The following is a 24721-nucleotide window of genomic DNA, read 5'->3' on the forward strand; positions in this document are numbered from 1 at the left end:
TCGAAACCCGGGAATACAGATGTTCTTTGCGGCTATTTAGTTTAGACGAGCGCAATAGATAGACGGCTCAAATCACTCATCACTGTCATAAAACCTATCTACATATGCAGGCCTCGACCAATACTATCATCAATAATCGTGCAAATCACGAAGATAAGTAAAGGGAGCACCTGTTCCGAACACTGCCAAGATACATACGATGCTTCGTTATTGTGGACTCGGGGACCTCTAACTTTCCTAGCCTCTCACTTAAGGCACACCGTTTTCTCGTCTCTTCTCTCTCACAAACTGGTCTACACTTATACATAGTCACAGCCCGCCCGGTACAAGTAAGCTTGGTAAATCTAAGTAGCCACCTTCAAAACAAGCAAATTTGCCAATCGACATTCCCAAAGAGTCACCGTGTGCCACAGGTATTTTCGCTTTATCAATAATCGCACAGGTCGAAGCGTCAACTATTCTGAACACGCCTTACGTATAACTTTACCACACTGGTGTATAATTAGATTTCACATCAGCCTTGTTTGGTTTAAGAGCCCTGTTTGGTGATGTAAGATTATTGCTCAGAAAGGAGCGATTGATCTAAGAAGTATGTGTCATCTTTTCTTATTTTCCTTCTTCTTTCCCACGGACGTGGGTTTAGTCATCAACATCAGTCGTGTTCACCAAAGTTTACAATCTGGCAGCTACACATCATCTTCCCATCAAGCTACATAATTTGTCTATGCAAAGCGGAAAGGAATCAACAATGGCAAGAGTACTTTGCTGAAATCAAGTCTTGGTACTGTTTACTTTTATATACAAATGGCAAGTTTCCACACTTAGAAGTATACACATAAAAGAGCATATCCACATATTTAGAAGCTGTGGTGAGCGCGACGGAAACGCTGAAGGCGTTCGAGGCGCTTGACAGAACGCTTGCAACCAGTCGAGCCAGAGCCAGACCCGGAGCCAGACCCGGAGCCGGAGCCGGAGCCGGAACCAGAACCGGAACCGGAGCTAGAATCAGAGCCAGAGTTGGTAGCGCTACCAGCTCCTCCAAGGATCTGGGCAGCAGCGTGCTCGGCCGCAACCATGACAATAGCCTGGGTGTTACCAGTGGGCAAGTCAGGGTGAATGGAGGCATCGACGACATAGAGGTTATCAGTGCCCCAGACCTTGGTCTTGGTATCGACGACACTGTTTCCGTCGTTGGTGGAGCCCATGACAGCGCTGCCGACAAAGTGGCTACCGGTGGTATGCTCGGAGATGAGACTCTCGGCGGTGACGTTGCCGGACAGAGTCAGGGTGCTGTTGGACTTGGAGGCGTACTGGATAAGCTGGTTCATGAAGCTGGTGATAGCCTCCTTATCCTCAGTAGTGGTAAGGTAGGGTTCGGTGGTGAGCTTGGTGGAGCCGTCGGCAGAAATGCCGAGAGCGCCGACGGAGGTGAGACCGTGGGTGAGGTAGACCTTGACGCGGATAGTGTCGTTGGCAGGAGAGTTGACAGTGCCCTGGACGTATCTCTTGCCACCATCAGAGCCCTCGACACTGGTCCAGAAGTTCAGGCGCTGTCCAGCCTGGCTCAGAAGTCCGGATCCCTGAGCGAACTGGTCAACGTCGGTCTGGCTAGGGGCGGTGAATGCAGTGCTGGCCAGAGAGTTAAGGGTGGACTTGGTCTTGAAGTTGACTGTGAAGATGGGGTGGTCCTTGAGGTTCTGGCCGACGGGGAGGTTGATCCATTGGGCCTCAGCGGGGAGGGTGACCTGAGCGGTTCCGTTCTGAACAGTCTGGATCTGCTCCTTGGGGCCAATACCGCTGTTGAACAAGATACGAGGGGAAGAGAGAGCACCAGCAGCCAGGATGGCGGCGCCGCCGGACTTCAGGTTGATGATCTGGCGAACGTTGGTAGCAGTCTCAATCTCGACACCAGAGATGGTGGTACCGTTGCGGATGGCACGGATGACCTTGGCGTTAAGCTGCAGCTTGAAGTTGGGCAAAGCCTGGGCAAGAGGCAGGTAGTCACGGACAGGACCGCCACGCATACCGTTCTCAATCAACCAAGGAGGGTGGGTGAAGACTGCCTCCTTCTTATCGGGCTCGGCAAGAGCGTCAACCTCGCTGAAGCCATTGCCGGCCAGCCACTGGGACATGATATCGTAGGCGCCCTGGTCGTAACGCTTTCCGTCCTTGCTGGCGAGGATGGTTCCTGGGGTTCGCTCGTAGAGCTTGTTGGCAGACTCCTCAACGCTGCTCCACTTCCAGCCCGTGGGCCACTTGTCGTCGAAGTCGTGAGCGGGAGGCTTAACCCACATCATGGCATTGACCATGGTAGAGCCGCCGAGAATGCAGCCAGCCTGGGAAGCGGTGTCCGTGCAGTACTCGCTGGTCTCCTTGGCGGTCGAGAGGTAGTAGCCCATGGCAGGGACGTCGTACTGGGTGACAGTGCTGTTCCAGTCGACGGTAGCCTTGCCACCGCTGGACGCCAAAGAAGGTCCTCCGCGCTCAAGGAGAAGGACGCTCTTTCCGGACTCGGCCAGACGCTCGGCAACAATAAGACCAGCGGCGCCGCCACCGGCGACGATGTAATCGTAGGTAGTGTTGGAAATCGTGGTCGTGATGTTAGCGGGGACGGACGGGGAGGTTCCGTTGCCTGTGCCGGGAGTGGAGACGGCATCGGAAGCCTTCGCAGCCCAGGTCGCGTAATCGGCGGACTTGGCAGAGGCGAGGTTTGCACCGAAAAGACCAAATCCAGCACCGTGGTAGTTGAGAGCGACGGAGGCGCTCGTGGTGTCGGACAGGGCAGTGGTCGAGTAAGCCCAGCCAAAGGTGGTGGTATCAGAAGTGCCAGTGAAGGTGGTCGTGTCACCGGTGATGCATCCCTCGCATACAAAGGTGTAAGTGAAGGCAGTGGCGTTGACGGAGGTGCCAGACTCAATAGGCTTGAGAGTGATACCGGAATCCGTCACAACGTCGGGGTTCGAGTATCCTGACGCCTTGCGGATGGAAGTCTGGATAGAGTCTCCGTTAGGCCACGCAACAACAAGAAGCTTGTTGGTCATGGGACCGCCCAGAGAGACGGAGGCCCATCCCGCGGTGATGGGAGCAGAGATCTGGCCGATAAAGTCCTTGCCAACAGTCGAAGGCAGAGCAACACCGAACGAAAATCCAGAGGTCTCGGTGTATCTCTGGAAGGTGATGCCAGTTGCGGAGTCGACATATGAGGTTGTCTGCTGGGCTACGGCAGCCGCAGCCAAAAGCCCCGTGGTGAGAAGGGACTTGAACATGGTGAATGATTGTGAGGCTTGATGACCTAGAAGTGAATGTGTGAATCTGTCGGCGGTATGCGGAAAATGCGTCTGGTAGGAAATGAATGGAACACGAGAGTGTCAAAGAGAGTGTACACCCGTCGCAGATGGGCAAAAGAAAGTGGAATAGCAACCAGCGCAAATGGGAACAGAAATGAAGTTGTTGGAGAGAAGGTCCAAAAAGAGATAGACTTTGCCGGAGGAGGCGTGCCAACCATTATATGTCTTGCCTTCAGCAACAACCCATGGCTATGCAAGACCCAAATCGGGACAGACGGCTTCGAGGTGCCATGGCTACCCCCAGTTTCCAGCCCCATTCGGAGGGGGGTCAGTAAAATGCATCTGATGTTGTACGGAGTAGATCCGCACTGCTCCGGCCAAGATTGTGGGAATTGTCGGGACCCGGCAGCGTGGATATAGTGATGTAGGTTGGTATCATCGCCTGACGATGGAAAGATGAGCCACCGCCATTGACGCTCTTGAGCGAATAGGGGAATGTTCAATAGTAAAACGAGTCATTCGGATAGAAGAGCGAGGCCCGTCGGGTGACGTCCGCTCGGAGGGCCATCCCGGAGCACGATCCAGACCCGGCCGAGCTAGGCAAGCAGTGCCGGTGCTACGGCCCGGGATTAAGTGCCTTCTACGACATGACAGGCTGGGCGATGCGCTTGCAACACATGGCCCCCTGGGATGAACATGGGTCTGCGAGGCTGACCCTCAGCCAGCTAGGGGCGTCTAGACTTTTTCCATTCTAATTTTTTTCTCGTCCTCTTCCATCTGCAAGGTCTTTGATGGTCCACGCGCTTGAGTGGATAGCGCGGTTGGTTGCTCTACCCCAGATATATTAAAACGGCAGGGTTGTTTGGCTATGCGAAACAGAAAAAACGCGAACGCCGTCCGAAGTTAATAAACGCAACCAAACACCACTGGCCAACATCAGGGCCGCAAGTGGGGGTTCCATCGTCCGAGGTCCAAGAATGATCCAAAAGCAGTCCTCGACTCCTCTTATCCAATTGGACTGCGGTTGTTACAAAGAGATGATAGCAGAAAGGGGGATATGGGGGGAAAACACTTACCCACCTCCGGCATCCCACTGCCCAAATCAGGGATTCTCTCGCAGTCTCACTTTTGCTCTTTTGGTCTTGATTCTTCCTCACCGAAAGGCACCCACGCATTCCAAGGGAGAGACCAGGAAAGTGGTTGGAAATAGACGTGTGTTCGTGGGAGTGGGTGCCATGGGCCGCGCGCATGATTTGGTCAGCTCAGCCCAACAGCACGGGCTGCTCATTCACAAAGCCGCCGGCTGTCAAGTTGTTCCTGGATTGTTAAAACTGTCAACCGCCAGGCACGCTGGGGCCACCGCCTTTGTGTCTCCTTAATTTCCGATGCTACGTGCTGCGTGCGTCGGCCCCTCATTGCTGACCCCTCCAGGCGGATATGCTGGGTGCCACGAACGGATATATCCAGAAACTGGGATTTCCAGCTACCTGGCCCAATGATCCAATCCGGTCCCAGCAGATCTGAAGTCTTAGCTTACATGCAAAGTCTTGAAGTTCGTAAGCGCACGAACAACGAAAGAGGAACACGTGCATTTCAATAGAACTGCACCTCCTCACTAGGCACAGCAAGAACACCACCAATATCACTGACAGATTCAGTACCAGGTTAGAAGTCAGAATATTCTGAAGCCTAGATCAAAAATCCACGACTAGTTCAAAGCCGCGCGGCAGTTGTCTCGGCGCTGGGCATCCGCTCTCCTCCCTCAGTATCGCATGCAAAGGGATACTTGTTAAGGGATGAGACAACGACACTCTCTGCTATCTAAGATATGCCTAATTCCAACGATGGCCCTGATAGACTTGCCCAAATTTGTGTCTTACCGCCTGCCCACCGCGGCTGTACTGTCAAGGGATGATGTGCTCACTGGCGATTCCATACTATTCTTGCGTGCTGGCGAAACAGAGAATGCCACTAATAACTGGCCTTCGCCAATCCTCCTTCAATTCCCAGGGCGATGCAGGGGTGCCAGGTGGAGGTGCCGATACTTGTGACGCTGGTCCACGGATACTTTCCGAGAAGGGTCGGCCTCAGCTGAAGCAGCCCGATTTTTCACAGCAGCGGGAAGTTCATTCCATTCACCCAAAAGTCAATGTTGCTGACTGATTCAGGTAAAAAGAAACCCGATTGGAAAATTCGATTCCATTCTCCACGGTCGGCAAGCTATCCGTCGCCGAGTCATATCATGGAACACAGATCTATAGTATCGGTAGAGTATCCGTAGACGACGCAATTCATTCATCGTCCCACATCACCTTCATGGTGACTGGGAATGGCCAAATCTGGCCCCAATCCTCCTTCAAGTACACAAAGAAACCGCCAGGCCTTGGCACCTTCTTTAAGAGCCCCTGGGGCCCCGGCACTCGCCTGACATTCGTCTTCCGGAAGAGCGCTCTGAACATCTCTGTGAGAGCAACCTGGCTTACATCGCGCCCCAGGCAAGAGTGAGGGCCAAGGCCGTAATGGATGTACGAATCAATCGGCCTCCGCGGGTTGACCTCCTCTGGGTGAGGGAAGTGGTTCGCATCCTTGGCGGCGGACACCTGCAAGTCATGTCAATCAGAGGGGAAGTCACAAGTCGCGGTCGGCGGTACGAATACTCACAAAACTAACAAAGATCTTGTCTCCCCTTCTCACAGGCACTTCTCGACCATCATCCTCCACGATGACATCGTCTTGGGCCGCCTCACGGTAAGAACCGAACGTGCCAGCAAGTCGAATGCCCTCCATGGCGTAGCCAAGCAACACAGCATCAGACTCTTTGGTAGAGGGTGCCTTGGCAACGGCATGAATTTGATCTAGGTGTTTCGACCCTGGAGACGAAAGATAGTAATCAACCGCTTGAGCGAACTGGGCATGGATTAGCACAGTAGCATGAAGAGTTCACCAATGGGCCACTTACGACTTGAGCTTGATTCGGCACCATCGCTCCCGAAGTAGGCAGAATCTGGCTCCAAGCGATATCGTAGGTGCTCAGGCCGGCCTTATCGAGACCCTTGATCATATTGGTTCCGTACAATGCGAGAGGGTCTTGCTTGTCTGCCGAGCCAGTGAAGATCCCACGAAGCCCTGTCTTCGTAGTGATCTTGACGTTCGTCTCAATAAGCTTGCCCAGCGACTGCGCTGCCTCTTTCGCGGTTTGGCGAAGGGGGAAAGACTTGGCTGGGTCGATGTCAAAGAAGATGCAGACAAAGATTACCGCCAAGATCTGATACGTCTCCTGTTCAGTGAAGACGCCTTTGGGATTCTTGTGTGTCTTCAGAGGGAGATTGAACACTCTGGCGGCGAAATGAACGTGGGCGATGTTGCCTACGTCCCGAATGATGTCAACGTGTGTTTGACCGGCAAGCTTGTATGACTTCTCGCGAAGTAGCTGTTCCGTAATATCGGCATAGAATCTCTTGACATGAGAATTCCAGTCGTCTTGGTAGAGTTGAGCACTCATGCACTTCTTCTGGCCCGTGTGAAAGTCAGTGTCTCCGGAAAGCATGAAGCGGCTTCCACCCTTGCCCATCAAGAAGGACAATCCCTCGTCCCACGTCACCTTGAACCGACTTTGGCTGTCCAAGACGTACTTGGCACCGCCAAAAGACGTGATGTTGGTTCTTGTTGGAATGGGTTTCGGGCGTTCAAAATCAAACTGATTGACTCTTCCCAGGTCCGTGAGAATCTGTTGGTTTTCCGGCGGAATGACCATGGGATAATGGGCATAAACAGAATTGCCCTTGAAATGGTTGGGGAAAGCTCTGAGGAACAGCTTATAGAAAACACAACCATGGTTGACGTTCAGGTCATAGTCAACCTCCTTGTAGCCCCATTGAGTCAGGTGCCGGGGGTTGTAATCCGTGGTGTAGTATCTGTCGCCGCGAACCAGACAGACAGCATCCGAGAGAACGACGCGAGAGATGGTGTATGTGGGGGCAATGCCAACGCCAGGTGTCAGGGGAGTCTTTGCCTCCTCAGCGACGAGGCCAGGGTATAGTTCAACGTAGTCTGGGTGTTGGTAGAGGTTCCTTAGTTGATCCGCGACAGCGGGGTCTGAGTTGATTTCTTCGAAACTTTCATGGGGTTTGAGGCCAAAGTGCTTTCGGAACTCGTTCAGACCAGCGACATTCCACTTGCGTCCTTGCAAGATGCCCATAATCTCAACAGGTCGCATAACCTGAGGGACGTTTCGAGCTCCAAACGCTCCAGCACAGTCTTCAATCGCAGAGCTGATGCAATCCACAAGGTCGTCATCGTCGAACTTTCCGTCCTCGCCCCTTTCGTACTCTGCAAAAGTACGCATGCCAGGGTCATCTGGGATAGACTTCTCGAATTGCCCGAAAACGCAGGCCATTTCCTGGGGGGACATCTGGCCCTTGTTACCTAGGAGCTTGCCGTAGAACTTTTGGATCCACTTATCGTCCTTGTCTGAGATGCACGAATGCCATCGGTAACAAAGATTGAACTCAGCGGAGTTGACGTTCCCAGTGCCTGCCTCCGCTCCATCCGGTGTACCGGCATCGATACCAGCCTCCTGTCGGGGGTCGAGTGTCCAAGTCGTGTTGGTGCGGTTCAGATTGACGATGTTTCGTACGTAATCGACCAATGTGATGTTGATGTAGAGGCCAGATGTCACAAGTCTCGCAGTTTGGAACAAGTCTTCGTCATACTTCTTCAGAGCCGCAGCTGTCTTCTCCTCGTTGAGATCTTTGCTTGGCGGTGTGAATCTGTCTCCCTCGTTGATAGCAGCCAAATTCTCCGCCACATGGTTATGGAATCGGTTGAACATGATCAAGAGGACACAGACTCCGGGTGGCATTCCGATAAGACGCTTATCAGCGAAACTATCGGCTTTGAGCTTGCCATCCTTAAATGTTCTGATTGAATTTTGCATCTCCTGATTGCTTCCATACAATGGCGAGAGATCAAGATACGCGGACGTTTTGGACTTCGTCACGTCTTTGAAGTCCGTCCAGAAGAGGTCTACCATTCGTCAGAACACTTACGTCCCCAGAGTCCCCACGGGGAAAGTCTACTAACCATGAATAATAATGGTTGCCCAATACCAAAGAATACTCGAAACGTTGTTAGGGTGTTTCTTGTAGCTCGTGCGCCCCATCACGGCATCGAAGATCAAGCCAGGATCCGGCATGGCGCCGAGGGTGACAATACGAGGCTTGACAGATCTGGCATATGGTCCTCCGGCAGCTCCTAGCCTTGGAAGCATTGGATTCTGTCAACTTTCTCGTTAGAATGTGTACATAAGTGTTCAGTGCCAGTTGACTAACATTGTAAGATCCATCGGCCTGACGGTATTTGTATTCATCGCCCATGTAAAGCATCGGAGGATGGTCGAGTGACCCCCAGAGCTCCTCAATGAAAGTGTTTGTCAGTTGCTCTCGTAGGCGAGAGTTGTGTGGGAGCTTGGCAACAATCTGAATTGTCCGTTCCATGATCATGGTTTTGTCATCTTGGATCTTCTCCCCCTTGATCTTGGATTTGATGATCTGAACGAGTGTCTTGAGATCTTCTCTCGCCGTCAGTATCTGCTCAAATTCTTTGTCTACGGCAAAGCTTTTCACACACCTGCGGCCTGTAGGGCCTTCAGATTCTGAACCATGGTAGGCCGAGTAAGTTCTGAGGGGTAGGTTCCGTCGCCATTTTGCGTGGGCAATGGTCGCTTAGACGCCTGGCGCACATCCGAGAACCCTTTTTTCTTGACATCATGGGAACCATACCGTGGGTCTGCTCGACTTGGGCCAGATTTAGGATTCTTCATGCTGGTACCAGTAGTGGTAGGCTTGTATGTATCGCCGCCAGCACTTGAATTGCTTCCGTTCCTGGAGGTCTTCATCATGAGGTAGGCAACTAAGAGAAATAGTTGGGAAGGGATAATCACGATCGGGAAAACTTTCCGTAAGAAAACCAAGGAAACCACACCCAATTATTATACCTTGCGCTTCTACCATACAGAGTGCAACTGCCCACACTGACATCTCGCATCCATTGCTCGAGCCAATGGGCATTGTTACTTTCTCAGCAACGTCTTGGTGGAGAGTGAATAATGAGCACAAATACCAGGTGTAATAGATACCCTGCGATTGTCTCGAACAGTCTCAGATAATGTCTAAGACCATGTTCCACTTGAAAGGCCCCGGGCTGGTAGCGTTACACCTACGGTAGATCAGTGAAATAAGCAGCTGCAACCGTCCGCCAAAGCTCCGTTCGTGTGACTTTCATAGGTACTAGAATGCTCAGTAGGGTATAGTCAGCGTTAGAGAAAGCGATCGACCTGGCTGCCGCCCATTCCCTTACGGCATTCTCCAATGCGCTAGTTTAGTATCGTGAGACGTGCATTTGGGAACCGGTGTGCCGCTACGTGGGTAATCCTTCAACGAAAGCGGGGCGGAGAAACGACCGGGTGTGATGTTATACAACGTCCACGATAATCCGCGTCCGACCTCTCTTTCTCATTTGAGGAAGCTACTGGTGTTTGGATGCTTTGTGGTAGCTGCCTGGGCAACTGCAACTCCCACATCACCTGAGAACGTTTCACGTGTGCTCAACCAGACATGGATGGTGTTCGTGTATGCTGTGCGACAGGCATTGTGACTTCGAACTTTGCTGGTATGCAAGCAGTTGCAAGTAGTCGCTCGTTCGAGGGAGCATCGTTGGACGGATTGGCATGTGAGTGGCGTGCTGGCTATCTAGATATGTAAACTTGAGTTCCTTGGCGCAAAATGATGGTGGGAAAGTGAACTTTAAAAGAGATTTACGAACGATCGGCTGTGTCTCAGTAATGATTTACTTGCAGATCAGGCAATAGTTGTTATGCGCCATCAATATCGAGTCGATCCTATCCTTAGGTGCTTTAGCTACTCACATGGACTGCCTTGACTGTCTTGCACGGGATGCCAGAACAGTTTGTGAGACTCGGCGCACTCATGTCTCGCGCCTTATCGCATACCCACATGTTTCCCCAGGGATTTGGCAACACGCAGGCATATGCAGTTGGGCAATGGGGCGTCTAAGCAGGTCTCGGAACAACCGCGTCCGGAACAAGGGCGTAATTCGTGATTTCACTTTCCGCTTCTGGTGTCATATCTCGAGGACTGCCAAGGTCGAAACATATCTCCCTTTCTATCCAGATATGGAAATCGGCTATGTCTCACTCTACTCCAGGAACTCCCCCTTGGCAAGCCTCAAGTATCTGTCCGAGCTTGCCGTATTTCATTATTGTCTTTTCTCTTTTGAGCACGAGTGTTAGACCTGTCTCAAGCTGATCTCATGAGGCAGAAGCTGGGTGACCCTTAGAGACTGCAGCCGATGCCGGACCTGCTCTGCTGAATTTTCTTGCTGATTCGCCGACTTGCGAGGTTGAGAAATTTTGACCAAAGTAGGGCATATGAATCGCCATACCAATCTACTAATTCGGCATGTTGTCTAGCCGCGTGAGTGGAACAGAGTTCCAAGTTCGGCTTGGTTACGCAGATCAGGTCCGAATCATCCGCTTGCACCTCACGCTGGTCGTTAGTCAGAAACAGACAGATTTCCTGGGTAAACATTGTCATTCAGTCCATACGTAACGGGCTACAAAATGTCTCAATCTTAGTCGTCGTGCCAAGGTTTCTGTGGCATAGATGGTTGTATATGACATTTGATATTCGCCAACACTAAGGACAACCTTGATCCAACACCTACCAGGAGCATTAGACTCCCGTTACGTTTCGGACAAAGTCTTCCTTCATCTTGCGTTTTTTTCTCCCTATCTAACAATGCAGGCTTACTTGCGCGATCCCTCAAGGATCAGTCGACATCAACCAGATATAAGTGGTCAATGTGCCAACGGAACTTGTAGGGGAGGCTCGCACGGTGGTGGCCGTAGAAAGTTGATCCTATGCTTCGACGGTACCGGTAATAAGTTTCGTGGAGATGACAGCGACAGCAATATTCTCAAAATTTTCCGCATGCTCGACAGCAACGCAAATGATCAATGTGAGATTTGAACATCATTCATTTAATCGTCTTCGGGATGGCGAGGCTGACAGAGGTTATAGACCACTACTATCAACGTGAGTGCTGCCACCTCTGCATTTACACTTCATGTCACTAAGGATACGTATTCCTACAGCCGGCATAGGGACATATGTTGTCTCAGAAAATTTAACGCATAATGGTTTCAGAGCCAAATGCAAGTCCTGGTACCAGATGGCCAAGGACTCTGCAGTCGGCTCGTCATTTGACCAGCACGTTGTGGGCGGCTACAGATTCTTGATGAGGTACTACTCGCCAGGAGACGACATTTACATGTTTGGCTTCTCTCGAGGTGCCTATGTTGCTAGGTTCCTGGCTGAGATGTTGGACTTTGTTGGTCTACTTGCCCATGGCAACGAGGAAATGGTCGCTTTCGCCTGGAACTCATTCTCACAATGGCAATGCAGAAGAACGAACTCAACACCGGAGGGCAAAGAAGACAGAGAGAAGATGTATCAGTTTCTCAAAGGCTTCAGAGAAACATTCTCGCGACCGATAAGACGAATCCGCTTTTTGGGATTGTTCGACACCGTGAACAGCGTGCCGCGCTTCGAAACGGCGTGGATGCAGCGGAGCAAGTTCCCGTACACTGCGCGAAGCTCTGCGAAAGTCATCAGGCATGCTGTCAGTATTGATGAACGACGCGCCAAATTCCGCCAAGATCTCATTTATCAAGAGCCCAAGAAGTCTCGGAGGAGAACTGCAGCCAAGCGCTTGATGGAGCACCATCACCCTTTGAACGAAAAAGTGCAGGAGTTCCAAGAAAAGTATCGTCCAGGTCGGCGATCAACACTTGCACCTGACGACGCTGTGGCGAAAGAAGACCGTGGTAGGCGCCGAGTGCATCCGCAAGAGGAAGACGCAGACCATCCGGCTCCTTTCCGTAGTCGCTCCAGGTCCAGATCTAGGGCAACCGAACGAACAGGCAACGCTTATACGGATCACGACGCCTCGTCTATCAACTCTAAGCCACCCATGGAAGATCTCACCTACGACTCGGATGACGACGAAGCTGATCAGGACGTTGATGAGGTATGGTTCTCCGGAGGGCATGGCGATATAGGCGGGGGATGGGACGCCGTTCCTGGCCAAAAGAATGCCAGTCACATACCCCTCGTGTGGATGGTGAGAGAAGCCATGCGAGCAGGGTTGACGTTTGATCTCGACCAGCTCGAGTACCTCGGCTGTGTTGAATCAGTAGCCGGAGAAGACACGCGAACTGCAAGACAGTCGACGGCTACTATGCCGAACGGAGCCATCGCAGTCCCGGAAATTCACGTCGATGCGCCTTCCCCTACTATCGACTTCCAGCCCCCATCGCCCACCGCTTCCGCGACAGAAAACGCGGCAAACTCGGGCACATCAACGCACACCTGCACGGCCTTGTCATTCAACGTGATGATGCAGACAGCCCACGAAGCCAAGATACACGACTCGCTTGACTTCAAATGTGGCATGCATCGTGCCAGTGTCTTCATGTGGCGGGTGATGGAGTATCTGCCCTTTAGAAGACTCGATCTTAGGCCAGATGGCAGTTGGAAACCAATCAGGTGGCCACTGCCAAGGGGAGAAGTCCGGGACGTTCCGGACAAAGTCAGAATTCATGGAAGCGTGATACGACGAATGGAACGCGACGAGAAGTATAGACCGGGAAACTTGATTGTGGGTGGAGGTGGGAGAGGTTGCCGAGTGGCACCGAAAAAGTACGGAATGGGGCACTGGAAGTGTGTCAAAGGCAGCGGTGATATTATTGACGAAATTTGGGAACGGGAGTGGGAGACTGAGCAAAAACATTTTTGAAAGTTGTAGCTATGTCCAGGTTGAAGTTGGAATCTGCCGACAAGAAGTAAAAAGGAAAAGAAATACACGCTGGATCAACGCTTGTAGCGCCCAAGACTGCTGCTCGAAACGCATTTGGGGGGATCTCTTTGACAGTCACGCCAGACATTTGGAAAAGTTATTCGGCCCAAGAGCGGCCTCATTGCAATGAGATCGACTACTTGACCTCAGGCCGTGGCGCACATCGATGAAGTGCCTCAAGCCCGGGGGAGAAGGACAAAGTAAGGAGTGACAGAGAGACGATAAAGTGAAGTAAATGACTGGTTCTTTTCTTTGCAAAACCCGTCGTTGTGTTTTGCCAGGATTGCAGAGAAAACACAACACACCTTTTGGTTTGTGTTCCTGGCTTCGTTTGGGCCGGGCCGGGCCGGACTTGGCGGGGTAGAGTTAGCCCGCTTAGAATGCTTGCGTAAGGCCTTTTCGAAACTGATTAGCAAGCAAGGCAAGTCGACTCGGTCGAGTTCGAAGATATGTTCAACGTTATTCTGCTCAGCGGCCGGTCGTCTTCCCTGCTGAATCTGGATCTGACTGCTGGTCTACCGTAAGAGTGTCATGGTTCTGCCGGGAATAGGCTACCTTTAGAGTTCCCGCCTGGTTGATCCACACAGACACACTCACATACACACGCGCATGGTTTTATGGTGGCTTTACAAGATTTGAGTGCTTCTCTTTGATAAGCACGCCATAGCATAGCTTTATGACGAATGTCGAACCCATCTCTTCATTTGCAGAGTGCGAGGTGTCTTCGTCCATTTAAGCTTCTGGAGCCGCTGTCTATATTCAAGTTCCGATTGGTTCTTGTCTTATTTGATATCAGATCTGCCATCTGAGGCTCGTGAAGTACTTGTATGTCCCATATCTTGAAGTGTATCTCTACATCGGTCTTTTCATTCCTTTACTGAACATATCTAGTCGACTGGAATCCTTTCACCTTGATGGATACTGTCCTACCAGGCTGCGACCGTTTGGATTTCTAAGCATCGACTCTCAGTGCCACTAGAACCAAGGATCTGCAACAGCTCGGATGCAACTAGCCCCGAAGCACATGCACAAGGACGGGAATGCCAGTGGCTCTCCCACTCGGCCCCCGCAGCCCGCTGCCGCGACTCGGGCTTCGTACTGCGGAGGATGGGTGAGGGAAGCCTGACCAAGTGAGACGAGGAAGAGGCATTTGTCAGCGGGCGCTCCGTTTCTGGGCCCCGCCGCCCTTTCTGCGCTGTTCGCTATGGCACTTCTCTGGCCCGAGTTCCGAAGCAAGGTAGCACCCCTCGGCCTGGGTATCCGTATACTGTGGTAAAGACCGGCCTTGTAAGTCGTTCACCACTCACGATGGGGGGCAGGTCATCAGCTAACTTTGCCTATCAGGTGGAAGACTGGGAAACAAGCCCCGGCATGGGCCGCGCGAGTGCCCACGCGCAAACGCAAGGGGCCGCAAATGGGCCAGAGTTTCAATAGCATTATACGAGGGCTGCAGAGTGAGATTGGTATGTGAGCATGACGGTTGCTGTGTTGAGTTCCCCGGTACTACAACACTCCAACCCACATCGACGCATTAGTCAAGCAGACCCGCCCGTCGAACTGGACAGAAACGCCCGATCACCAGCTACCTGCACCAGGCCAGGGGCTTTGGATCAGGTCCAAACGCTTCATGCTTCCACCGCTCTTTCGTGGGACTGCGTTCTGCTGTCAAGTGGATGGCTTGCTGAGGATGTATAAAGCTTCTGGCCCCTCACAGACCTAGTGACATTCTCGCAAGTCTTGAAGCACCACAAACGCAGCCCTTTACCAATCGTCGACATTAACATTCATCCACCAACAACCGCAAACATGGCCTACACTCTGTACGACGCCTCCGTCCCCCTCCTCCTTGCGGGTCTTAACTCGCTCCTTAACATCATCACCAAGGCCGAGGAGTACGCCAAGGAAAAGTCCATTGACGCCAAGGAGATTCTCGACTGGAAGCTGGCGGATGACATGCTGCCCTTCAGCTTCCAGTTCTTCGTCGCGGCCGACTGCGCCATCAAGATCGTCGCCCGCGTTCAGGGCACAGAGCCCGAGGCCCTGGGCAGGGAGTTCGCCAGCCTCGACGACCTGCGCCAGCGCGTCGAGCACACCATTGCCATCGTCAAGGCCGCCGACCCCAAGACATTCGAGGCTCGCACCGATGCCCTCGTGCCCCTTGGACTCGGCTTCGGCAAGGGCGAGGTGCAGATCAAGGCCCGCGACTACCTGGTCGCCTACGGAATGCCCAACTTCTTCTTCCACATTTCCACGGCCTATGGCATCCTCCGCGCCAAGGGCGTTCAGATCGGCAAGGGCGACTACCTCACTCCCTTTTCGGCTCCTATCACGCAGCAACAGTAAGGCGCAATGGGGCCCCACTCGATGAGTTCGGAGGGCTGGATGTCAAAAGAATCCGGCAATGATGAGGCGAGAGAAACATGATTGAATTGCCACAAGATGGTGTTCAAGGTACTCCGGAATCGGGCTGGAAATGGGCATGTCTTGGGGAAACAAAAAGTTGATGAATTGAACGAGCTTTATGACCATTCCTTTCACTTTGACACGTCACATGTGCAATCATTATTTGATGAAATTGATGAGCTTGAGCTTCATCTACCATACCTTTGCTATGTTTTTTGAGTCGAGTGAACCCCTCATTTCCATGGCGAAGGACATGTGTGCTGATTAGCTAAGGTGGCCGTTCACCAATGAGAATCCTCAATTCGAGCTTGCCAGTGCCCCGCCCCCACCATCGCTCGTCTCGTCGCGGGGCTGCAATCTTTTTCGACCCCTCCACGACGCGACCAGCTCTCATCTTCTCGCTCACTCGTCTGGTGTCTTGTATCATCTTACTCAGGCCTCACTTACACCACCAGTCGCTCTCACTCTCATCGACACCCTCACTCTCTTGCATACGCATACACCTGCCATCTCATCTCGTTCCGACACCTTGTATATGTCTCCTTCACCGCCGTCAACTCATATCACCGATTACTGTGACACAATCTCATCATCTTTCGGATTTCCGTAACATCTGGCACCGTAGGTATGGCAGAACTAAGCGAGGCTGAGGCTCTGGCCACCCCCGAGTTTTGGAATCAGCGTTATACCAAGTCGGACGGCTCACATCCGACCCACGAATGGTTCCGCACATTCGAAGCCCTCGAGCCGTTCTTTGAGAAGCATCTCTTTTCCCAGCGTCGCCCTGACACCTCCCCGCGTATTATGCACCTCGGATCCGGGGATAGTGTATGTATCTTGTGCCCCTCGCCTCCAAAGTCACTTTGCTTTCTCGCCCTGTTTATCACTTCCTCACGTTTCACCCTGGCTGCCACCTTTACTTCTCCTTCACTCAACACTCACACACGTTTGACCCCTGGCCCAAATCCACCACTCACCATTTCCACCATAGACCATCCCCGCAGACCTTTCGGCACGCGGTTACAAGAACCAGCTCTGCCTAGACTTTTCCACTGTCGTCGTCGACCTCATGAGACAACAACACGCTGACTTGGCCGGCATCGAGTGGAAATGGGCCGACGTCCGCGACATGCCCGATGCCGCGCCGACTGCGTCTGTCGACATCGCTTTTGATAAGGGTACCCTCGACGCCATGATCCATGGGAGTCCGTGGTCGCCTCCAGTCGACGTTCGTGAGAACACGGCCAAGTACCTCGGCGAGGTCCACCGCGCCCTCAAGGACGACGGGGTGTTTCTGTACATCACTTACAGACAGCCTCACTTCATGCGGCCGCTGTTAAATGCCGATGATCTTTGGGACATGGACATGGATGTCCTCTCTGGCGGGGAGAGTGCGTTTGATTACTATGGGTTCATACTGAGGAGGAAAAAGAAGAAAAACGACATATAGGTAGGTCTAGGGAAAAGACAGGAAGCATCATCTTCGTGTGCGGCGGCTCAAGTGATAGGTCAAACATATATGCTCACTTCTTCACATTAGCTTGATACTTGAGCCAAGACCTCTACCAAATCAGATACCCCTTTTCTTTTGCTTTTCAAACCCCCAGGACTTTGTTCGCCCTCTGAATCAAATCCCTCTCTCCATGCCCATCTCCAGCGCCGACCAATTTTTCCAATCCCATCGCCCGCCTCGCCTCCACCCCCTCGATGGCATCCTCTCCAGGCCGCCCCACGTGTTCGCTCTCCCCCTTTCCGCCGGGGAAATCCGGCCCTGGCAGCCCTTCAAGAAACGCCTCCCTCTGCCTCGCCAAGTACCCGACATTCAAATCCGTCGCCGGACACACAGGGATGTACATGACACTCGAGTCTCCCTGTCCCTGGTGAACCTTATCGACGGCGTGGATCTGGTCCGCGTGCCAAACGACAAAGTCCCCAGGCTTGATGCGCGGGATATGAACCATTGTCCCATCAAGTTGCAGATGCGGATGCAGCGCCTCACTGAGCTCCTGTCCGTGTCCCGGTGTTGCCCCTTGTAGCTCGCTACTCATCGCCTCGCCGCCCGTAAACGCCCAGTTCTCCTCTCGCAAGAACTCCTCGCCTTCTCCCGCGACGACCCCGCTGCCACTCGCAAATAATTCCCTACGCGGCTGGAAGAACGGCCGGAGGAGAAAGTAGGCGGTCGAGAGCTGCACCAACGGGTTCACCAACAAGGTCCCCTCCCTCGGTCCACAGTTGCTCAGGCTCAGCCAGCCCTGGAACATGCGGAACATGCTGCATGCGCCGGCACCATTGTACAAGTCTTGCACAGCTTCGACGCGGGCGCTGACGTCCCACGGGTCGTACTTCTCCCATTCGCCTCGGAAGACGGCATCGTAGGTCCCGGCCTTGCCGTACCCTTCGCGTTCCCATCTCTCCACAGACCCGCCGTCAATGTGTGGGCCGAGGGCGAACGTTGCGTCGCCGGGCTGACGGATGCGAAGGCGATCGGCGTAGGTCAGGGGTTGCAGAGAGATGGCGGTCGAGGGGGACTTGTTCCAGAGGGAGCTCATGAGGGTCGACTGGACTTTGAGCATATTGGGATGCGAGCGGGCTTTGATTTGTGGGTGAGACCAGTAGAGCTCGTAGACTTGAGGGTTGTCTGCAGGGAAAGCTTTTTTTATGAGGAATTGGTTAGTTATGAATTCATTTACAGGAAAGTAGACATGGCCGTGGATAGCTTACCTTTTGTGGATGGGTTCTTCCTGACATATTCCTCAACCTCCTCTTTGTATCCTCTAGCCTCCTTCTCATCAACGACACCACGAACGACAGCGGCGCCACGCTTGCGAATATCACCCTTTAGCCTCTCAATATCGCCCTCCAAGTCTTTGAATTCAACGCTCGGGATGATGGCGGGTCCCTTTTCCCGGATAACTTGATTCTCTTCCCGCAAAGCACGCAGAAGCCGGTTCCAGGACGCAGCGACGGCATCCTCGTGACCCGCGATGAGGTCCTCTTTAAGCACACGGAAGCGGTCCGGGAGTGGTTCACGGGCGGCGCCCGAAAGAGAGACGAAGACGGAAGAGATATCGCCTTCCTTTTTTGGCGCTGCGGCGCCCATCATGACTGTTCGGTATTGTGATGATGGAAGGCGGAGAGGGGTGCGTGTCCGACCCCGGGACAGCCTGTGGAGACGGAACATCTTGGTGGTCTGTTGATGATGTAGACGTAGTGGCTTCTTCCGGACGAGTCTCGAATTGGGGTCTTTATGAGTTTGCAGGAACCAAGGTAGCGAATCTCATATGGTGAGATTGCCCAGTTTGAGAGATAATGTAAGTATAGAAAACTAGAAGTGCTCTCACTTAAAACTTGGGTCAATATGTTGTTCGTCAAACATTAATCCCGTCAACCTCGCCGATGATGATGATGCCTTCGAGAATCATCAGCAAAAGCAGGTCCGATTGGCCTCTTATACCAGATGAGGAGGCCCAATGCCATCACTCATGTCGTGGCATCGACCTCGACGTGGTCGGCCTTCTGAACTTGGCAACGCCGCAAGACCAAGTTAATAAATCGAGAAAAAGACCGTGTAATTAGCTTGCATTCCCATCCGTTGACCACACCCCGGATCCCCCGCGTTTGAGGCGGACATCCATAACGAGCAAGATCAATGCGGAGCCCCGCTCTGCCCCGCTCCAGTCGGTCTTGGAGGTGCAGAATGACATGTATCGTCCCGTTGTGCTCTCTGCGCGTGACCAACGGGATTTCGAAATTGCATCCAGTAAGCTAAGGTGGGTGGTTAGACTTGCAAGTGAAGGCGGAGGGAACCCCGCAAACAGTGCGGGACTGGGGCGGAGAGTCGGAGGAGCCCCACGCTAAATGGCGAGTCCGAAGCCACAGCCCCGACACACACGAGAAGCCAAACATTGGCCTCTGTTGAACTCTTCTTCGAGATCTTTATCTTTTTGCAGTTTGTTGATCAGACCGTCAGCCACACAACACCCTACAACTAGGCGCGATGGAATATAGATGACATAAGGGTGTTCTGTAAGGCAAGGCTGACAAACAACGCCAGACAGAGAGGCTTTGGTATTAGACTGTTGTACCCAAAAGGCGGCCTGTCCGCAAAACTCCTCCAGATCCCTAGCAAAGGCCGTTCGTCGCTGAAATTACAAATGCTGAGAAGAATGGAAAAACAAAAACAAAAGAGACATTGAGCCACACATTCCGGCTCTGCTATTGGTACAAGGGGTTGAGCGAATACAAATGAAACCTCCGCAACGCAATCCCAGCCAGCTCTACTTTTTCAGCTGTCCCCCAACTGTCCGTTGGCCCTGCGTATGCGGTTCACCTCCGTCCTTAAATCACGGTTTTCTGTTTCGAGTCCGCCCAGCCGCTGTCTTGCCGCATTACGGTCCTGCGAGCGGCCTTCGCGCTCAGCCTTGAGCTTGTTCTCGAGGTCGCGGAGCTTGAAAATCCACCGGTTGTCTGCTGGGTCCCTCTCCGCCAACGTGGCTTCAAAAGGGTTGTGATTGGTTGACCCAGGCGTCGTCACTGTATGACTGGAAACGCTCCGTGTCATCGTCGACGTTCTCTCGCCCTTGCGAGGCTTCCTCTCTCGCTCTCTCGGTCCTGTGGGAATGGACGGCGACGGGCTTCCACTGCCGGGCTCAGTGATAACCGCGCTGGGGTCGTTGGTTGCTGAATAGGCAGCCCGACTCCTGACGTCCTGCGCGGTTCGTAGTGTTGCGTTCTCAACCTTGAGTTGACGGTAGGCGTCCTCGAGGCGCTCCATTCTAGCCTGCTCATAGGACCCGAGGGATCCCGATGCTATGCTGTTGCGTACAATCGTCTCCAGCCGCTCCAGCTTCTTAGTCCGGATCTCGAGGTTGTTCTCGAGGCTCTGATACTCGCGCCATAAGTCCCGTTCCACGCCCTTGACGCGAGACGAGAACCCACCAACCATGGTTTCGATCATCTTGATAGCGCCCAGCAAGTTTTTGCTGAAGCCGGGCAGCATAGTAGCCACAGCCTCCAGAGAAGGCAGCGCGCGCCCATTGATGAGACTATTGTCGTGCGCCCAGTCAGTGCCACAAAGGGCCGAAAGTCGGGTCCACAGTACAAGCAGCAAGTTGTTGCGCTCAGTGAGCTGGTCTCGGAACGTCGCCTCGAGATGCGAAATCTTCTTCTTGTCCTGGGTCCGCGAGGATTCGAGCTCCGAGATGCGTAGGTCCTGTGTGCTAACAGTTCTCGACACATGCAAGTGTGTCTTCTGAAATGTCTCGAACTGGTTCTTCGTCGTCCGGTGCGCCTGTCTCTCCTTTTCGAGCTCTCCCCCAAGTTTGCGAGACTCCAGGCCGTGTGACTCAAGCAAAGCGTCGCGCTGCTTGATGATACGATCCTTCTCGACGAGCGATGCCTTGGTGGTGTCCAGCTCGCGAACGGTGTTCTCCAACTCGCGCTGAAGTTTTGCAATCGACTATGTCTGTTAGTGCCTGTGTCTCTTATGGGGCTTGTTGCCTAGCCTACCTTGAGAAGGCTGGATCGTGTCCCGTTAAGATCGCCCAGTGCCTCTCTAAGATTGTTCTCCAACTCCATGAGCCGCTCCTTCCATTCGGTCGCCTCAACTTCGCGAGAGGTGAGACTCTTACGCAACCTCCGGGCTTCGTCTTTGGCCGCCGACATCTCGCGGTTAAGCTCGTTGACGAACTGCGTCACCTCTTCCTTCTCCTGATTGGAAACCATCTCGTGTTGGCGACGCTCAGTAACAAGACGCTGCTCTAGCTCCTTGATCCTGTCGCGTTCGTCGCGCAAGCTCTGCTCGGTATTAGCGAGAGCCGCCTCGAGATCGCCGATGCGGATCTTGTCGCCTTCCTGCTCCTCACGCAAGAAAGCAATTTCACCCTGGCTGGATTCTTGTTGTACGCTGAGCCGCTGAGCCTTGTCGTTGGACTCGAGCAGCTTGGATTCGAGCTCCTCTGACTCCTTGTTGGCTTCTGCGAGTTCTTGCTCTAGTTGCTTGATCCTGCCAATCTTGGCTGCTGTCTCGTCCTCCAATCCCAGTAGCGCTTCGCTCATCTTGCGCATTTCCTCCTGCAGGGCATCGAAGTTTTCTGTGCGGTCATTGAGCTCAAACTGCAGCCTTTGTATCTCGTCGTTTCGTTGGTCGGCCTCGCCCTCCAAAGCATCGATTTCTTCCTGGGCTTCTTTCCGCAACGATTCGAATTCCGTCTCCATATCCGCCTGCTCTCTGAGTGCTTCGTCCCTCTCGGCCTGCAAAGCCACGAGGTCGTTCATGGCATTGTCGAGATCTTCCTGGAGTGTGGCAGCGATTTCCTCAGCTTGGCCCTTACCTTCGACTGCTGTCTCAAAGTCTGCCATGCATCCCTCGAGCTCCCGTTGAAGCTCTTGGTTCTGTAATTTGATCTCGCTAATCTTGTCGCGCGTTTCGGCGAGTTTGTTCTCCAACTCTTCGCGCTCCAGCTCATCGATCTCTGTCATGTGCGTCCTACTGGCGCTGACTCTTGACATCGACCGGTGGTGGGCGCCGGCGCGAGATGCCGAACGCTCAAGCAGGGAGTCCACCGTGGATGGTGCCGGTCCTCCTCGCCGCTGCGCCATCTTCAGATCCTCAATCTCCTGATATAATCGCTCCTTTTCACGGTTCCTCGACGTGAGCATGGATGTCTGCGCTCCTACCTCGCGCCTCAGCTCGGCGTTTTCGTGTCGTAGTTGCTCACTTTCTCTCCTGAGTTCATCCACCAACGTACTTGCCGCACTAAAGCCACCATTCGTTTCAAGATCACCGGATAGACCAGACACGGGGCGACTTGGAGAGACTTGTCTGTGCTTCTTGGTGATGTTGTAAATGTTGGTGGTGTGGTGCATGCCACCGTGGCCGCCACTAGCTTCCTGTTTCATGCGGAAGATCTCGTCACGCAGCTTACGGTTGTCCTCGTCGGACTGCTCGCGTCGAGCCGTCTCCTGCTCGAGAAGGTCCTTCCATACGTCGGCCTCTTCCTGACTGCCAAGATTGCCGCTGGTTCTCTCGCCTAGCGACCTGACCACCTCACTGAGCTTACGCTTTTCTGCCTCCTTTGACATGTTATCGTTCCGAAGCCTCTCAATCTCAGTGATGTATTCTTCGACGCGCTCGCGCAGGTATGTCAACTCCTCCTCACGTTCCTGAGCATCCAGGTTGGAGGAGGTGTCATTAGACGATCCACCACTCTTTGCTGTTCCGGGGCGGTCCTGGTCGTCTTTCAACTGCTTCTCCAACTCCTTGACCCGCCTTCGCAAGGCCTTGTTATCACGCTGGATGACGGCGAGGCTCGTCTTGAGTTCCACGTTTTCCGAGATCATCTCCTTAACACCCTCTTCGGATAGCTTGTCAAGGCGATCGCTGAGGAACATGACCTTCAGCTTGAGGTCAAAGTTCTCTTTGGACAGACGCTCAATGGTGCTGCTCTGCTCCTTGAGTGTCAAATTCTTACCCGACCTCGTGGAGGCGCCAAGCGGCATGTCTGAGGGCTTGCGGGGCGTCACAAAGCCACTCTTAGTCCTGTACTCCATGGCCAACGACTCAGGGACCTGCACATTTCTAACATGCCGGGCGATGACAGTATCGGTGGGCGCAGTTAGATTCTCCTTGGAGGGTTTCGGGGTAGCCAGGAGATCTTCGTTTCGGGCTGATCGGCGTGGCGAGAACCGGTTGTCGTCCTCTTCAAGTGTCTCAAGTTGACTAGGTAGCGATTCGGGCTCGTCCAAACCCGAGGCCATGCTGCCGATGCTCACGGAGCGCGACAGGATGCTGCTGAGACTGCGGGGTAAGCTCAGCGTGCCAGCTGCACCTCCAGATTGCAGGGCGAAATCGGCGCCAAGATTCGCAGTGCCTTCGCTCTCAAGTTCATCGTGGGTATCGGGGTTGGTGATGAAAGAGGAGACGGAGGATCGCTGGCTGGCGCCCCGGCTACGCAGATACTTTGGCCGCGTGCCGTAGCGGAGAGAATGACCAGGTGTACTGCCGGCATCCACAGAGCCCCCTTGAAGGCTGCCGTCGGAGCGCTTGCTTCGGAGAGTCGTTGACACAGATTCGGCAGCAGATTCCGCACGAGATAGAGATTGTTCATCCTCGGTGTCGTCAGCCGGAGCGGGTTCCCCCGATTGCTTGTCGGTCCGATTGCTGGCGCTGGAAAGGGCCCTGGAAATTGTTCGCGCCGCGGCGGCGGCGGCGGGCGAGGAGGACATAGTTTCCAGGGCAGAAGTTGTATTGGAGACGTCGGCAGAGGCCGAGTCTTGCGGTCGCAGTTCGGGAAGGTTGTGGATGGCCGAGTCTTCCTCAGGGGTCGCATCGAATCTCGGCCTTGGACTGGGGCTGGGACTCGCAGGGGGTTGTCTGGCTGGGGCAGGGGATCTCGAAGAAGCGGCCGCGCCATCGAAGAGGTAAGTGTCGTCGGTGCCCTCGTGGGTTATTGTGGGGATCGGGGATACACGAGAGACGAAGCTTGATTCAACGTCCTGGAGATGTGCGCGAACAGCTGATTCAGCCAAAGAATCGCCATGGTAGGAGTCGTCAAAGGTAGGGCCCTCGACAAAGCTGGTGTCCGGTACGGCGGAGGTCTGAGGTCGCGGTGGAGGGAGCATAGATTCGTTTTGATGTTCGATATTGGTACGGGAGCTGGACGGGGTACGGCGACCTAGTTCGTTTTTGTGAGGTTGTTCGTCAGGAGGGGGTTTGGTCGGCGTGTTTTGCGACTCGTCAACAGTAGCGCTTCCTGAATGATTGAGCCGCGATGTGTCATCATCACCGTCGTCGTCAACCCGGCGGGCAGTAGTAGGACGGGAGTCGTCGTGATGGGTCTCATCACGTTCCATGGTGGGAATTGGCTAGGCGATTGGGGGGATGCATTCGGCTGGCTGGGGACGTGGATTTTTCTTTGTCTCGCCCGTCGTTGGTCCTCGAGGGAATGATTGGCGGTTTCGGGAGGGGGGCTCGAGCCGGGGAATGGTGGGCGCTGAAAGGGCGTTTCGAAGGAGAAGATGCGCTGGTGATGAATGATCGGTGAGGGATGAGAAAAGCAACTAGGTACCTGGAGGTAACGTAAACCGATTGAGCT

General features: G+C 53.5%; 6 protein-coding genes across 6 annotated transcripts; 3 read left to right on the forward strand and 3 right to left on the reverse strand.

Moving 5' to 3' along the window:
• Nucleotides 1-857: 857 nt before the first annotated feature.
• CPAR01_14212 (linoleate diol synthase) lies at nt 858-9183 on the reverse strand (the record flags this gene model as incomplete). The annotated part of the gene is made up of 7 exons (XM_060498463.1): nt 858-3257; nt 5600-5887; nt 5949-6194; nt 6247-8312; nt 8370-8562; nt 8618-8856; nt 8916-9183. 7 exons carry the CDS (start codon nt 9181-9183, stop codon nt 858-860), a joined length of 5700 nt encoding a protein of 1899 aa, XP_060342524.1.
• Nucleotides 9184-11104: 1921 nt separating this feature from the next.
• Nucleotides 11105-13163, forward strand: CPAR01_14213 (uncharacterized protein; the record flags this gene model as incomplete). The annotated part of the gene is made up of 2 exons (XM_060498464.1): nt 11105-11324; nt 11407-13163. The coding sequence occupies 2 exons, from the start codon at nt 11105-11107 to the stop codon at nt 13161-13163; spliced, it is 1977 nt and encodes a 658-aa protein (XP_060342525.1).
• Nucleotides 13164-15029: 1866 nt separating this feature from the next.
• Nucleotides 15030-15566, forward strand: CPAR01_14214 (uncharacterized protein; the record flags this gene model as incomplete). Its single annotated transcript, XM_060498465.1, has 1 exon — nt 15030-15566. One exon carries the CDS (start codon nt 15030-15032, stop codon nt 15564-15566), a length of 537 nt encoding a protein of 178 aa, XP_060342526.1.
• A 687-nt stretch (nt 15567-16253) lies between these two features.
• Nucleotides 16254-17076, forward strand: CPAR01_14215 (uncharacterized protein; the record flags this gene model as incomplete). Its single annotated transcript, XM_060498466.1, has 2 exons — nt 16254-16454; nt 16618-17076. 2 exons carry the CDS (start codon nt 16254-16256, stop codon nt 17074-17076), a joined length of 660 nt encoding a protein of 219 aa, XP_060342527.1.
• Nucleotides 17077-17221: 145 nt separating this feature from the next.
• Nucleotides 17222-18807, reverse strand: CPAR01_14216 (uncharacterized protein; the record flags this gene model as incomplete). The annotated part of the gene is made up of 2 exons (XM_060498467.1): nt 17222-18276; nt 18348-18807. 2 exons carry the CDS (start codon nt 18805-18807, stop codon nt 17222-17224), a joined length of 1515 nt encoding a protein of 504 aa, XP_060342528.1.
• Nucleotides 18808-19911: 1104 nt separating this feature from the next.
• Nucleotides 19912-24479, reverse strand: CPAR01_14217 (microtubule associated protein; the record flags this gene model as incomplete). Its single annotated transcript, XM_060498468.1, has 2 exons — nt 19912-21084; nt 21135-24479. The coding sequence occupies 2 exons, from the start codon at nt 24477-24479 to the stop codon at nt 19912-19914; spliced, it is 4518 nt and encodes a 1505-aa protein (XP_060342529.1).
• Nucleotides 24480-24721: the final 242 nt, after the last annotated feature.

This window comes from Colletotrichum paranaense (genome assembly GCF_030867605.1).
Source record: "Colletotrichum paranaense strain IMI 384185 chromosome Unknown Scaffold_15.1, whole genome shotgun sequence".
Classification (NCBI taxonomy): Eukaryota; Fungi; Ascomycota; class Sordariomycetes; order Glomerellales; family Glomerellaceae; genus Colletotrichum; species Colletotrichum paranaense.